Below are 16,654 nucleotides of genomic sequence, written 5' to 3' on the forward strand. Positions count from 1 at the left end.
GAACTTTCTACCACCACCACCATTAAAACCACTACATACTCACTTGCCTCCCCCTAAGGAAGGTCAACATCCAGTCCTGCATACCTTGCTTGGGAGAGGAGGGGATATGCTGTTTACTTGGTCTCACCATAGATCTATGAAGAAAAAAGAACATTAGCAGCCGTAACATCTCGAGGACTGGGAAGAAATATAAAATTACTCCTTACTTTGTGTCCTTACAAAGCAGAAGCGGGGCTGCATTGTTGCTAGCTCCTGAAGGAAGAGCAAGCCCTCCCTTTTTTTCTGTAGTACTGTACTCAGCAGCACCTTTCTGGTGAAGGTCCTGTTAGCACATGTCTGTTGAAGAAATAAACAATGGCAGCCTGTAGGTCTACAAGACTTGAGGAGATTGACTGAACATTACAAATCGTGATATTTGCAGTCACACGTGATTTGTTTTAAAAAATTAATTGCTGTAATGTTGAATTGTTTCATTGGTATTTATTGCAAAATACTTAGGGAATTGTGACCAAAAGTCTAAAACAAATAAATCAAAATATAATTTATTTGAGAATATCTGTGAGCTTGCTAGTGCCACCACATTTGTCCTTAGCAAAACAGGAGCTGAAAGTAACCATAGAGTTCATTTCCTCAAAAAGGCTCCTCAAAAACCAAGAAGTGTTGGACTCTTTCTGTACAAAGAAACTAATAAGTGTGTGTGTTACTTGAAGTTCTTAAGTCCCATAAAATATATGTGCAATTATGAAGTGACATTGTTTTCACGTCTTAACCGTTGCAGAAAATCGCACAAAACTCACGGAACGACAGCATCTTCATGGCATGATTTCCTGTTAAGACTTCATTTCGTAGCGTGATGACATCAGAAATCACGCCATAAAATGGAATCATCACAGGAAATCACGCCATGAAGACGTCGTTGTTCTGTGAGTTTTGCACGATTTTGTGTGACAGTTAAGACATGTGAGAAAGGCCATTCCTTTGCATGATATATCTGAGGCCCAGGTCATGGCAGTTGCCTGGTCTGCTTTTTTCCATCTTTGGCAGGCCAGGCAGCTTGCTCCCTAACCCTTGACCCATGACCTAGAAACAGTGATCCATGCAATGGTCATCTCCAGATTGGATTACTGTAACTCGCTCTATGCAGAGCTTCCCTTGAGTCTGACCCGGAAATTACAGCGGGTCCAGAAAGATGCTGCCCATGTCCTGATGGGTGTGCCTTTCAGGACACATGTAACTCCAGTTCTGCAGCAGCTACACTGGCTTCCCATGGAGATCCAAGATCAGGTTCAAGGTTTTGGTATTAACCTATAAAGCCCTAAATGGACTGGGACCAGTATACCTGAGGGACCGTCTCTTCCCATATACTCCCTGGAGGGTGCTGCGATCAGCTGGTAAGCTCCTACTGGTGGTCTCTGGCACCAGGGAGGCTCAATTGGCCTCAACCAGGGCCAGGGCCTTTTCAGTCCTGGCCCCAACCTGGTGGAACTCTCTGTCTGAGGACACTTGAGCCCACCAAGATCTTGTCTCCTTCTGGTGGGCCTGTAAGACAGAGATGTTCTGCCAGGCGTATGGTTGAGGACATCAGGTATTCCATCAAATGAGCCTCTCTCCCGGTCTCCCCTATGTCTGTAGAGGGGGTATTGTCCATCTACCCCCCATATATGAGCGACCATGCATGAGTGACCAAGCTGCACCTCCACCTCCGTCAGATGCTATATGGTTTTTTATACGGTGAGCAGGTGTTAGATGGCTGTGTTAAATGATTGTGATTTTATCTCTGTATATTTTATCTACCATTGTGACCCACCCTGAGCCTGCTTGCAGGGAGGGTAGGATGTTAACAATGACAACAATGATGACAACGATGATGATGATGATGATGATGATGATGATGATTGATAACTTTGGCTTAAAGTTGCTTCATATGGCTTCCACTGCTACTCTTTCTGGACCCAGAAAATTTGGATATCAAATGTTGAAAAAAAAACCCTTTGGTTTCAAAGCAAGTTAGGTACTATGTATTAAGTGGATACTATAACATGAAATTCTGAATAGTATGTAAGTTACTTCTATTGAATATTGGTTATGAAACAGAATATTACATATAGTTAATATTTAACATCAACATTCAGTAAATTCTTGACGGAATATCTACTAATAAAAAGCCAATATCAAATGTCATGTACTACTTACTGTTAAATGTCACATGCAAAGTATAGAATGGCAAGTACTCAATAGCTATTGGTAACATTTTCCAGAGACATATTTGGGGGAAATGAATTTCTTTCAGCATTAATGTCCATGTGTCACTGCCCTACTTGTTGCAGTCTCACTTATTTAGTTTCCTTTTTTTCAGCTCTATAGCTCTATGGATTTTGGAAGAAGATGGCAGCTCATGCATGAACGGATCACACCGAACAGATTTTACTGGTGAGTTTCTTCCCATTGCATCACAGATGCTTAACGACAGTTCAATATTGCTGACAGGTGACCAAGATGGTGAGGAGTGCTGTTTACTAGTCAAGGCTGGTTTGCCAGCAGCACAATTTTCTGGAAAAAGCTGATCTGGCTGCTGCCCCTTGCACTTTAGCAACCTCCAGATTAGATTGCTATAATATGCTGAATGTGGGCCTTTGAAGACAGTGTACCTTTGAAAACAGCATGGAAATTTCAAATGGTATAAAACGTGACAGGTACAGTATGTATCACAATGAGCATATCAAACCAGTGCTATGCATTCACTCATAGTTTATTTCTGTGTCCAATTCAAGGTGCTGTTTTTGACTTTTAAGGCCCTAAAATGGCTTTGGTTCAAAGTAATGGAAGGACTGCCTCCAATCATATGAACCATTCTGGGACCTTAGAATGTTCAGAAGGAACCTTGCTGGGGGGAACTCTTCTGTCAGAGGTTAGTTTGGTGGGGGCTCTTGTGGAACTCTCGGTCCGAGGAAGTATGATTTTTTCTTTGTAGGCCTTTTGGAAGAGGTTAAAGACATACTTTGAGATTTGACTGTATTTTTGTAGGTGATCTTGCTAATTAAAAAAAATATATTGTAATATGCTTTGTGCATTTATTAAAAGGAAAAGCGGGGTAAAAACTTTCTAAAAGTGTTTACATTAAAAATGATTACATACTTTCTGACTGTGAATACTGAGAAACTGAGACATGTCATAATCATATGGTTGTTTCATAGGTTATTAGAAGCATTATATGACCTATGGCCCCATTCAGTAGGTAGTTTTGAGTCTAATTGATTTCAGTGAGAGATGTTCGAATGCATATATAATCCATCCTTTGAAATCAAGAGATTTAAAATATATACAGCTTCAGCTTTGACTGGTTCATGCATAGGGTTGCCAGCCTCTAGGTAGTGGCTAGAGATCTCCCGGAATTACAACTGGTCTCCAGGCCACAGAGATCAGTTCACCTGGAGAAAATGGCTACTTTGCGTGGTAGACTCTATGGAATTATGCCATGCCAAGGTCTTTTCCTTCTCCAAACCCCACTTTCTCTAGGTTTCTCCAAGTTTCACTCTCTAGATCTCCAGGAATTTCCCAACTTGGAGCTGGCAACCCTATTCATGCATCTTATTTTTGTTGATTTTTTAGCGGCCAGGGTTAAGTTGATTTAACTTTGTGATATGATGATGTGTATGTGTGGAAGGCAGAGACTGACTCGCTTCTCAAATTATTTATTTTATCCCTGGTTGTTTTTTATATTTTATTCAATGTTTTCAGTAATTTTTTAAAACAAGAAGAACCAATTAACAACATAGTATATTACATACAACAATCAGAAAAGTACACTTCCTGTTACATGGTTCAATATTCATTATTCAGTTATTTGAGTGGTTGTTGTATGACAAAGATATATAGCCTTTGGTAAAAATCTATATAAATAAATACCATTTAGTTTTATTTTTTAAAAAAAATCAAGAGAATTGACAAATTTCAAATATAATTTTTTTTAAAAAAAAGAAAAGATCCTCAGGGATTTGCCACTTAGTTTAATCACTAATTTTATCATTTAAGAATCAAAGTTTGGGTTTGAAGTTTGGTTTTGTTCCCATTTTATGGGCATAAACCTGTAAACTATGCCTTCCAAATTCTACAATAGTTATGTTTATAATTATGATTTCAGCTTCAGGTTTTCACCAGCAATCCAGAACAAAGAAAGGATTTAGATTAACTGCATTATGGGTGATGAAATTAATGGGTGATGAAATAGACCAATGTTAAAAATCAGTCCTGGTAGTACCTCTTTTATGATACTACCCAGTCCTGCTCTGAAAAGAGCCCTGTATTTTTAATTCAATATCACCCATGTTTACAGTGTTCTTCCTAGAATCTGTTATGGATCCCAGTAGCTATGTTTTTAGAGATGAATAGTTTTTAGAGACTCAACACTTGGATACTGTAGTTCTCTGCTCAGTTAAACCTAATAGATTCCCACAAGACTGCAGTCTGTTCAGGCATGGTTCCTGGAACATGGCTGGATCATGCAACCTGAAATTGAATTTTAGTTCCCCCCCCCCACTAGAATTTAGTAGCACCCCTATTTCCTTCAAGCACTTCCATTTCTAGTTTAGTACTTATGGGAGCAGGAATTGTCTGAAGACAAATGGCTTTCAATGCTACTGTTTAAAACTTGGCCAACAAGTACCTATCCTAGTTTTAAGTTTGCATAGTGTCCGCTTCTTTTTGTCTTTTTTTACACACACACACCCCTTTAAAGCTATATTCTTGTACTGGAACGATGATTAGTAGACTGAGTTAAAAGATTCTTCTTCCTCTCCAATTCCCTCAAGTCTATCGTTAGCTCATGGTTTATGCTGTCTGTCATTTCCAAGTTTCTTATTAAATTTGCAACCAGGTGAAAATATCCTCTATCCCGGAGGGAAGGGAAGCTCTGCATTTCCAAACACATCACTTAGTCTATTCTCATGGTTCTGCTAGTGGCATGGTCTCCTTCTTAGCTCCTATAGAGTGATGTTAAAAAAAATGAGTGCTCTAGTGTCCACATGAACAGGTTATGGGACAGCCTACTTTTATAGCCTACTTTTATAACAATTTCTCTTTCTGTTTTCCTCTCTGCTACATAATTACCTGTTTTATCCACCCTCAAGTTACATCAGTTACGGAAAGAAAACTCGTTCATGGCATGTGGCCTCCCCTATCAAAGAATAAATGCAAACTAAACTGGGAAGGAGCCTTTGTTTTTGTTGTAACCCACCCTGAACCTGCTTGCGGGGGGGGGGGCAGGCTATACATTAAATAATAACAACAACAATAACAACTGTGCCCATGTACCACTCTTCTGGGTAGATCAGTACCAATCAGAGCTGTGATAAGATCAGAATTATCATTATCCGCCCCCCGTACTACTGGGTAGCTGAGGCTGAAAAGTGAGGTTTACCCAAGGCCAGCTACTGAGCTCATGGAATTATGGGATTTGAACCAGCAGAATGCTGATTTGCAGCCCAGTCACTTAACCACAATGTCATAGCAGCTTGGCATTCTCATCTGAGGGGTCCAGATCTTGGACCTTCTCCCTTTCATTAGCCTGTTAAGAGGGCCAAGACTAGGCCGAGGCCTGGGAGTTTAGCACATCCAGGCAACAGATTTGTGCTCTCTGAGGCCTGGGGGGATGATTAGGCCTGCCTTTGCTGGCATCTCATCAACAGGAATTTTCAGGAAGACCCTTAGGTCTTCTTTGTTTTTCTGGCTCATTGAGAGGCCCAGAAGGGGGCTGAGGTCTGGGAGTTTGGCACATCTGGGCCACAGATTTGTGCTGTCTGAGGCCTGGGAGATGGCTGGGGCCTGTCATTAGTGACAATTCCACCAACAGAATTTTTCCGCCAAAAAGAGAAAGCGAAAGTGAAAAGCACACTTCAGAACCCCTGGCTGAAAGAAGAGAGAAATAAAAGGGCTCCCTTTTATTTGGGGCAAGCTGGCTCCAAAGCTTCTGCTGCTCTTTTCTCCTCCCTCTTTCTTTTCACAGCCCCCATTCCCGCTGGATCAGTCTTACCTCAGTTCAGTCGGGGCTGCTGGGATTGGAGCAGTTCCTCTGCTGCTGCTGGAGGCTGCTCCTTCCAAGCCTGAGGGAGTTCCCGAGAGTATCTGTCTCCCTAACAGTCTACCTTGGACTCAAATACCACACTCTGTGGGCCTTTGAGAGGGGGTTCCTCCCAGCCCAAAGGTGAGGGACCTTGGTGGAGTTTGTGGTTGCAGCCATGGAACCTAGGAGAACCTAGGGATTGTTGGCTCTATCACTCACCATCGCAGTTGTGGCTCTGGAACCTAGGAGTACCTAGGGACAATCAGCTCTAATGCTCACCATTGCTCCAAAGCGATATGGGGGTGGAGTAGGGTGGTAGGGCGTTTCCATTCCTGTTCGAGCACCACACTGCCTGTGGCCTCAACCTTCCTGAGTACTGGGATTACAGGCACCCGCCACCACACCTGGCTCATCTCTGGCAGTTTCTTCTTCACTGAGCTTGCTGCTCTCTGCAGAGCATTAGTAGATGTCCTGACACAGACAGCCTACCTAAGGATTCCTTTGTCAGGCGGTTTGAATTGGCTCAGTGCAGAAACTTGGCAGCTTCCACTACATCTCTCAGAACATTGGCAGCAGCTTTGCTCTTGGCTAGAGCTGCATTGTCTTGGGCCTCAGATCTGGCTGCAGTGAGCCACAAGATCCTCCAAGAGCCAAAGGGCAGAACTAAGAAAATAGACCTGGAAACAGACTTTGCACATCCTTAGATGCTCTGCTATGGTCAACAATAATCATGATTTCAACATGGCACCCAGGCACAACACTTGACTTAGGAACTGGAATGTCGACCCTTTGGCCCAAGCCAAAGTAATTGTGGTTCCCTTCAAAGGAACTAACCTGTTTGGAGAAGCTCTGGATAAAGAAAAGCAGAAAGTCTTTCCCTCAAAGAAGAAGGGCGGGAACTCGAGGAAGAGGCTTTAGTCCTTTTGAGAGTCCAAAATCCTTTCCACACGAGATACACTAGACCATTCAAAGGAAGATAGCAGACCAAGCATCGAGAGGACAGTAGTCCCACCTCCCTCAACAAATCCAGTTGGAATACCAAGGGGCCAAAGAAAGGAACTCAGTGTGACTATGCCAAGGCAGCAGGCATGATTGTGATTGATTATGATTGGAGGGTGCTTACAAAGCTTTGCAAACCCTTGGTAACAAACAGTAAGCGACACTGGATACAGTTATTAATGGATATTTACTGGAATTCAACTCTGTGCCACCTGGGGTTTTCCTCCATATCCAAAAGAATTGGTCAAATAAAACAGACACATAGGGACAAGAAAGTTCGGAATGGAAATTCTCAAATTAGTCATGACTGCCATTTAGAAGGAAGATTGTCTGGCTTCCATTGATCTTTCAGAGGCACTTCCAATATAGGGCTCTGCCTTTTGATCTCAAAGCACCACCCAAGTGTTCACTAGAATCTTAGTAGCACTGATAACATGGCTAAACTGCACAGAGTGGCTCATTATCCTGTATCTGGAGAACATCTTGGTCATGGTTCCATCCCTGCTACAGTGGGAAATTGATGGGAACCTGTCTGCAGGATCACTGATTTATGATTTATTTACTTCCAACCCAGTAGATATTGCACCTGGGGGTAGAGATAGACACGGCTCAAGACAGAGTCTTACTGTCACAGAAAAGGCAATAAAGATCCAGATGATGGCAACAGAGGTCTTAAGAAGACAGAAGGCGGAAGTGAAGCTACTGGCTCAGCTGCTGGTAATGAGAGTTATCCTATCAAGATGTCCTCCAGGGAGCAAGGTGCTAGGCCTGTGCACTCTAAAGATTCCTGTTTACCCTACCAAGAGGTGTTAGAGCACAAGTGGTCCAAGATAGTTTAGTTGGCAGAGATCATCAAACAGGAGACCAACTGGTGACTGGACCTCGTCCAATCACATGATAGCATCCCACTCAGGGAACCAAAGAGAACAGTAATGACCACAGACACGAGTCTATGGGGCTGGGGAACCCACATCCAGGAAAGAATGACGTAGGACATCTGGTTGAAGAAGAGATGATCAATAGTGTAAACCCTTTTGGAACTCGATGCCATCAGACTGGGTCTGGTGGAATTCCAGGATCTTTCCACAGGTCACCACATGTTTATATAGACAAAGATTCACCTTGAATCTCTAAAAGCAGTACACATAGCAGACCAGGACAACTCCCTGGTGGATTAGCTAAGCCAGAGGGTGACGGACCGGTCAGAATGGATGCTATCCAGAGAGATATTCCAACTAGTCTGCCAGCGTTTTGGCAAGACTCAAGAAGAAACCTTCAAGTCATAGGTGTAGACACTGTGAGCTACAAGCTGCCTCCACAACTCTTGTATGCTTTCCCTAGTACAGCTATTGCCCAGAGTTGTTCAGAAGATCACACAGCAATGTGCAGAAGTGATTTTAATAGCATCCTTCTGGTCCAGAAGGACAGGGTGTCATGACCTGAAGAGACTGTCAAGCATGGCTCCCTGGTACCTCTCACTGAAGAAGGGCCTGTTGACACATAGAACAATACCGCACCCTTGACCAGCTCTGCCAAGCCTCATAGCCTGGAGGTTGAACGCAAACAACTAATAGGGTTAGATTATGCAGAAGGCATGATTGGTACAGGAAGAGTTCCACAGTTCTATAACAATACTTGCTAAGTTTCCAGATGTGGCTCATGGTCTGGATAGAGGCATGGAACCCTTTATGGGGCCAATAAGGGAGATACTATCCTTCCTTCACGAAGGGTGGAACAAAAGTCTTAACAGCAGCACCTTTAGACAGCAGTTAGTGAACATCTTGACAATTAAGGGTTCTAGGAGGGGATATTCCCTTATAAATCACTATCATATCAACAGATTCCAAAGGGGGACCTCATTGTTGAATCCTCCAAGGGCTTACCAGTTTCCTACATGAAATCTTAATTTGGTACTGAGAGCATTATCCAAAGACCCCTTTAAGCCTATGGCCTCATGTCCTCTAAAGTAATTGACCTTTAAGACTATCTTTCTGATGGGAATCACATTAGCTAGACAAGTGTCAGAGCTGCCGGCACTAGTAGTAGATAGGGAGCTATGCCCCTTCCTTCAAGATGAGAGTAAGTTACAAACCAAACCAGCCTTCATTCACTCTGCCTTTTCATAGGACAGTAGAGATCGTACTACCCTCCTTCTACCCTAATCCAAAGCACGAGAAGGAAAGGGAATCTCACTGCCTTGATATACATAGAGCTGTGAGCTTCTACTTGGGCAGGACTAAACAGTTTTCACAAGTCTGAGACACTAGTTGTGTTTTCCAAGAGGTCCTCCTTGGGACAGAGAGTGTCCATTTCCATGCTAAGTAGGTAGAGCAGAGGATACATAATTCTGGCGTATCAAACCAGAGGTCTGGAGACACCTCAGGACATCATGGTGCACTCACTAAGGGGGGCAGCAACATCAGCAGCCTATAAATCCTTTAGTCATTAGAAAAGATCATTAAAACAGCCACATGGGTATGAATACAATCACTCATCAGGCACTACAGGATACATAAATTGGCCTCTGCAGAAGCAACTTTTGGCAGGAAGGTACTACAATACACCCTCTAGACCTGAAAGCTGGATGACCCATTCCAAGGCACACTGCTTTTGTATGTCCTAAGAGTGCCCCACTCCAGGGACCTCCAGCAAATGGAGGACTTGTTTTCACTTACCGTGAAGCTTCCTTTCTTGGTGGTCCAGGAGTGGGGCAGTCCTACCCACCCAAGTTTCTTGGGGGCAGCTTCTAGGATTGGATGGAGAATTAGGGTGGTAGTCTTCCTCCCACCAGTGTCAGGGGAGGAACATTATTATTTTTAAAAAATTAGAGAAGTTGTTTTCTGTTACGGTATGATAGGGAGTCAAGACTTGGGAATGGACTTGTGATTCCTGAGACAAGCCCCTCCCCTCTGGGATCAAAATCAGCTGACTGACCCTGTCTTCGGAGAGGAGGAGCTATATCCCAAGAGTAAGTACTGCCCCATTCCTGGACCACTAAGAAAGGAAGCTTCACGGTAAGTGAAAACAAATCTTCCATTCCCCTGAACATTTGGATCAGCCTTAGGTCTTGTGTAAAGTAAATTCAGATCATGTTAGAGATGCCCACATAGTGAAACAATGGTCACATCATTCAAGAGAATGAGTTGATTTTCAGCATAGAATTAAGTGAATAATTTTTTCCATTCACTCCATTGTATGCTGGGAATTGAAATGAGAGAGTTGGAGGGACAAATAAGTGAACAGTTTGTATCTGCAAAGTGATCTTAATTTTATATTCTATTGTGGACCATTCTCATAAACCCAATGATCAGATATGACTTTGTGGCATTTGTTGACCTAAGCATGAAGATAATGAAATTAGCCTATCTTCTAATGTCCAGAGGAAAAGAAGGAGCTGCTGATAATGACGTTGTTTGGAGAGAGCTGACTGGCAGAATGAATTCCCTAGTATGGATTAAGAGAGGTGCAGCAGCCCTGGACAGAATGGAAAGGAAGTTATTTGATAATAGGAGAACTATATGGGAGGTTTCTGGTGATTACATAATTTATGTCTTATTCCTGTTCCTGCAATTTCATGATACTCCAATGTATGTAGTCATTATAACAGATTTTCATGTCTGGTGGATAGATGGTCTGAGAACAATGGCCCAAGATAAAACTTCATTCTTCCCCTTTTAGATCAATTATTTTGGCATGATTGCAACATCCTGATGGGAACAATCAAACAGTGGTGGTCTTAGTGATTCTGGGTCCCTGGGCAAAAGTCCATGATGGAGCCTTGTGGGCTGACACTAACGCTGCTGCTGAAAGCCCAAACCCTGGAGGTGGTGGGCACAATGAGTAACAGGAGCCTGCTCTTCTTTCCTTGCTTTATTCAGGGGAATAGGTCTGTGGGTGGTTGCCCCTACCCCAGCATGTGGCCCATGGGGAGATGTGCTTGTTGCCCTTTGGCTAAGACTGTCCCTGCAGTCAAACAAGCTCTCCTGGTTCTCAGTCTAGGTAAGTGTGGGAGAAGGAAAGGATGGGGTGAGGGAGAGGATGTGGCTAAGGCAAATGGGCTAGTGTTCCTTATGTTGCAGTGATGTTCTGCAGGAGCACTAACAAAGGATGGCAATGAATTCACTATAGAATAGTGCAGCAAAGCAGGAAGAGTTGTCTCAGTTACTTTGGCAGTAGGAACATGCTCCCTTCTCCCTGACTCCCCTTATGAACAAGGGCCCTAAGGTTGACTTTGTTTGCATTCCATGGCATTGCCAGAAAGCCTAATAATATTAATTCCATTGTTCCACGGTATTAATACATACACTATGTGTAGGGTTCTCGGGTGCCCGCTGGTGGTGGGCAAACTCCTGATGGTTTGCCCCTCTGCCTGCCGATTGCCAGGGTGGGAGTGTTACCAGAACTGCTCTTTATTATAATGGGGAATTAGCTGTAGCAGTCTGTAACTTAAAATTAGCGCGGATCTTAACCTATGTCTACGGAGGTCCCGATCCCAGACACTCTAGTGAAAAAGAGGCAGACTACAAATAAGGTTCCAAACACGTGTATTTAGTGTGGCGTAAGCCTAAACTTGCACAAGCATACAAGGAACATACAAGACCTAAGAAACACAGAGTAGGAAATATAGAGACTTTCGCATTAGCGGGTTCCCAACGATGATAAGGGAAATACTCACAATCCTGGAGCGAAGCAGAGACACAGCAGCGAGGGTGGCCCAATGCCAGCACTGGGACCACAGACGGACAGCAAGGAAGTCTGGATAGGAATGGCCTAAGCAATGTGTGGTCTGAGAGACCAGCTTAAATACCCCAAAACGTACCCTGGGGCTGGTGCTGTACTTGGTGGTTCTCATAGATTAAAACAAAGGTTCTAATGGGCTACTGAATGGCTTGGATGGGCCACTTTAGCAATCAGATTGTGATAAGTGACACCTCAGGAAGAGGGGACAAAAGAGGGAGGGGGAAATCCAAGTGGGCTGAAAGGATATTCCAGCGGACAGGGCTTGTCCTGATGTCATCAGCTCTGGAATGCGGAGGTTTCTTTGAGATGCATTCTCTAAGTGCTTGGGATGGTCGGCACTTAGTTCCTTCTCCGGGGCGGCTCCTAAGATATGCAGAGCGGGGCGAGGGGCTCTCGCTGCGGACGTGGTGTGCCCGCTTCGCCGAAATGGCTTCTCAAAGCAGTCTTCTTCCCAGGGTCTTCTAGCTGCCTGAGAACATGGATGCCGGCTGGGCATAGTTGGGGCTGGTTTGCAGGCCAGGGCAAGCTCGGGGACCGGCCCGCGGGAGGCTCCAGGCGGGAACTGACCAGGGAGCGCCTAGCCAGGCTCGCTGGAGGTTTCCCCGGCAGGCGCCCGGCTGCTAGCAGCGGCTTGGGCCCATATGAGGCAGGCTTCCATGGAGGCAGGGGGAACAACACTTTAAAACACAGTCCAAGGCAGGGAACAGGCACGGTCCATGGCAGATGGCAATGCAGGCACGGGGCACACTTGTAACAAAGTCCAAACACACACTGGGAAATCCAGATACAGGTCAGGGCAGGGCTGCCCAGAAAGAGAGTCCTTTTGTGCAGTTAACCAAACATGGAGTCAGTAAACTGCACAGTCTATAACAGCAGCAAGGCAATTGACACGCAGGTAGGAAACTGACACGTGCATCAGAATACACACGTGCAAGGCAATCTTTGTGCAGCAATAAAACAGCAACGCAGGAAACTTTAACACAGTTCATGGCAGGCCTTAAAGCAGGGGAGGGGGCCTACTTGGCAACAGGAGGTAGCAAGCCACCTAGAGATCATCTGCCACTGGCAGGCAACCTGGACAAATGCACAGTGTATACTCTTGTCCCATGAGCAATGATGTTTTGCGCAGGGTCAGTTTTGGCTCCAAATAGACCAGTTCTTAAAGAATTGGCTCTTTGTGAAGTGCGAGAACATTTCTTTGACCAGTGCAATGACATCACTTCCAGAAATGACATCATTGTGTGCAGGCCAGGAGTGCATGTGAAGTACGGTCTCCCTATAAGTTGCCAAGGAGACCTGGCAATCCTAACTATGTGATCCCTAATTGGCTAGGATACTCTAATGGAGAAGAAGCCCTAACTAGGCTGAAAAAGCACCAAAGCAGTGTTAGCAGCCAGACCCCTTCTCCACGCTGAGAGGGCAGTTTATTGATGGAATATCATAAAATGCATTCTTCTATGCCATAGGTCCAAAGCACTGCCTGGCCCAAGGCAGAGTGCCTGCCAAGACTAGAAAACTACCAGAACATGAGTCAGAGATGGTTGAGTGAGTGACGACCCCTCCATGCCCTGGAGAGATGCAGAGATAATGAAACTTCCTGAGAAAACCCCTGTCTAAGCTCATCAGTGCCTTCCTATACCTTCCTTCAACCATTTACCCTAATCAAGGCTATTCAGCAAATCTGGTACCTTTCCCATTCTGTGCTTACCAGGTCATCAAGCAATATTTTCACTTATAGTCTACTTCAGATAGGAACCATCAAACCTCCCCCCACTTATTGTTCTACCTCCACAGCCATTAAGCCATTGTTTTGGAGCAAAGACATCAGTTTTGTCTCAGGGAAGGTTTTGCCCTATACATGTGCCCTATACATGTGTCTCAGGGAAGGTTTTGCCCTAACCATGTGCTGTGTGTGTGTGTGTGTGTGTGTGTGTGTGCGTGTGTGTGTGTGTTGAGACCTGCCATAAACCTCCAAATTCATTTGGACATCTTCTCTGTGAAACACTATTTTGCTGCTGTCTTCATGGACTTCTAGCTTCAAGACTAGTAATTATCGTCCTCCCTAAACTGCTTTCTTCCACTTTCCTCCCTGATTTTCTTAGTTAGCCTTGTATGTGGGCTGTGTGTATTTGTGTTATTGCCCTTTTTATTTCTCTTTTAATAGAAAAACCTTTCCTTTTGAACATCTGTCTGATTTATTTGAGAGTTCTCTAAGGGGATAAACATTGGTGGAGGAGATTCCTAGTTACCCCCTCTTGCTTGCCTCAATGCTAATTCCCCCAACTTTTTAAGGAGACCTCCTATTTGAGCTATAGCAGTAACAATATATCAGGGAACCAATATGCTGTGAAAATATATGAAAATATATGAATGAAAGACTAGGTGTTTTTCTAGGGAACATTTTGACTTACTGGAAAGCACAGGCACAGCATGCAGCAAAGAGGCAAACCTTCCAAATAACTTGCTTGTGTTTGTGTGGATGCTACAAAAATTTGCTAAGTTCTCTGCCAACAGGTTTCTGCCCAGCCTATACAGATTTATAGATTTTTCCATATAGAGACAGGAAATTATGTGTCTGATATGACTTAAATCTAGTCACTTGCATGGGATATGTATAAATTTCAAAATATTGTTCCTGTTTATATGACAATATCTGAGTGTTTCAGGGCTGGATTTCCCATTAGACAACTCAGGCAGTTACCTCAGATGGTTTTGGTGTGGAGTGGAGGGATGGTCCATCCCCCCCCGCCTCCCTTTACCTCTTCCCAGGAGCCAGAACAACTAATCCTCTTTTCCATGTCTCTCTCTCTCAGTTGTATTGAAAAACAATGTGGCAAGCTGCACATAATCAACAGAGTTTTTTGAACTCTCATAAAAATCCTTTCTTTCATTAGAGTTCTGTCATTATTTTAATTGTCTAAGTAACCAAGGCAGGGTTGCCAAGGAGAAAACCGAAGTGATGGCCAAACTCTCATGTACAGAAGGAAAAATATGAGGATTTGGTAAGCTGTATAGTGTGTGTGTGGCTTCCATGTTTTTAAGGAGACATGGGAGAGAGAGGAGACAAGGAAGATTAGCTCCTCAGGTTTCTGATAGAGACAATGAAAGTGTTGAGGATGTGCTTGTGTAGCAAAATGATGGTCTAGCACTAGAAGCTGTAGCCCACAAACTAGTGAGATTGAGATGCCTTATAAGCTTATTTTCTTCTGTTCAGGTCAGTTATTTTAGCTGAACTGCAGAGTATTAAATTAGTGTGCTTAGGTTTAACAGATTTCTGGAGCATGTTGGTTATCTGAAATATTCTATTTTATTTGCCAGTCTGCTGTGTCTCTCTGTTGCACAGATGAATAAATTAATTTGCAGCTGGTCAGTTAATCCTGAGTTGAGTCTTTATGATATTTTGAAATAGGAACTACAGTGCCAGCTTTGTTTACCCACTGAATAATGCATTTTCCTAGCGCGTGTGATGGTCTCTTTCATGGAATGCCTGGGTACGAGTGCACTTTCCAGCTGGCTCAGCCTGCCTGTCGTCTGCATCTAGCCTGCTGTGGGTGGCAGTCGGGGAAGCCATCACTTCTTTTCTGTGAGGATCTCCTAGCTGCATATCAAATATTCTTAATAAATTGCCCATACCATTCATATTGGCTGTATGGAACAAACAAAGATCTGGTCAATAGATTAATCAACCACAGCTTTAATAACACATTATTATAATTTGGTCTTTGATTAGGTGTTTGGGGGAGATGGAATTTAAGAGGATGCTGCTGAGTATGTCACGCTGATGTAATGGGTTCATCTTTCCAGGCTTAATACAAATAAATAAATAAATACAATTTTTTCTTTCCAAGCCCCATCTAAGGCTACCAGTTAGTTTGGAATGCATGAGAAACCATTCCGGCTTTTCTTTAAACAATGAGCAACTAACATAGACAAGTCTCAGTTGCGATCTATGGCAACAGATCTTTAAAATATAGATTTTCTGCAATAAATATTTTCAATATTTTGAAGACATTCAGTTCCTGTATGTTGTTGCAGACAATATTAATCAGTGAAAAAGAAAACATTCAAGCTTTGAATGTCTTCCATCTAACAACTAATTATAGTTTATGTTCATTGTATTAATTAATATGTATTCCATCTCACATTTTAGAGAAACTATACTTTTCCTTGAGTAAGTAGAATATTCTACCTATTTTAATACACATTTATTTAATTAAAGATAGGCCAGCTGTTTAGCCTTAGAAAAATATATGCCACATCTTAAGTGAAAATGTTGTTCCTGAATCCTGACTAAACTGAATTTGTACTGAAGGATCAGGAACACCTCCTTCTTCAACTCCTGTCATAAATATATTCCTTTTAAGATTGAGCTAATTTTTCACCTATGTTGAGTTGGGTGGTGAAAATAGTGCTTTTGTGAAGGGGCTTGAAAATACTTTCCGAAGCGTTACTGCATGTGGTCAGATGCATGTGCATGTTTCTCTGTGAAGGTGTTCCTACTCTTCAAAGACAGCCCATGTTCACTAGTTGGTCTCAGGATCCAAATGGGGAGGAGCTGCAGGCTTAGAGATTACCATTGGCTGAATGCCCCAGGAAACAGTACTCTCCCCAATCTCAGGGCTAAGCTACAAGTGACAAATGACACTTGAACGGCAAATGTATTTCTCCCTGTTCATTTGCCCTCCACTTGCGCTCCACTCAATCCACTTGCCATTCAAGTGTCATTTGTCACTTGTAGCTTGGCCCTCAGTTACCTTAAAAACTGATCATAGATCCACTTGTCCCAGCACCCACAAATATGACCAAAGGCAATAAAGGCAGACACCAGTTATGTGGGTTCAACTAATTCCTTTATTA

The 16,654-nt window shown here is 43.4% G+C and overlaps 1 protein-coding gene across 1 annotated transcript in view; it reads left to right on the top strand.

Annotated features, from left to right (window-relative positions):
• Window positions 1-16,654, top strand: part of SORCS3 (sortilin related VPS10 domain containing receptor 3) — an 818,830-nt gene that overhangs the window by 474,892 nt on the left and 327,284 nt on the right. Inside the window, exon 5 of the mRNA XM_054984254.1 lies at window positions 2,357-2,430. Coding sequence (XP_054840229.1) covers window positions 2,357-2,430 — 74 coding nt within the window. The remainder of the gene's footprint in view (window positions 1-2,356; window positions 2,431-16,654) is intronic.

The sequence above is a fragment of the Eublepharis macularius genome, chromosome 6, assembly GCF_028583425.1.
Source record: "Eublepharis macularius isolate TG4126 chromosome 6, MPM_Emac_v1.0, whole genome shotgun sequence".
Lineage (NCBI taxonomy): Eukaryota > Metazoa > Chordata > Lepidosauria > Squamata > Eublepharidae > Eublepharis > Eublepharis macularius.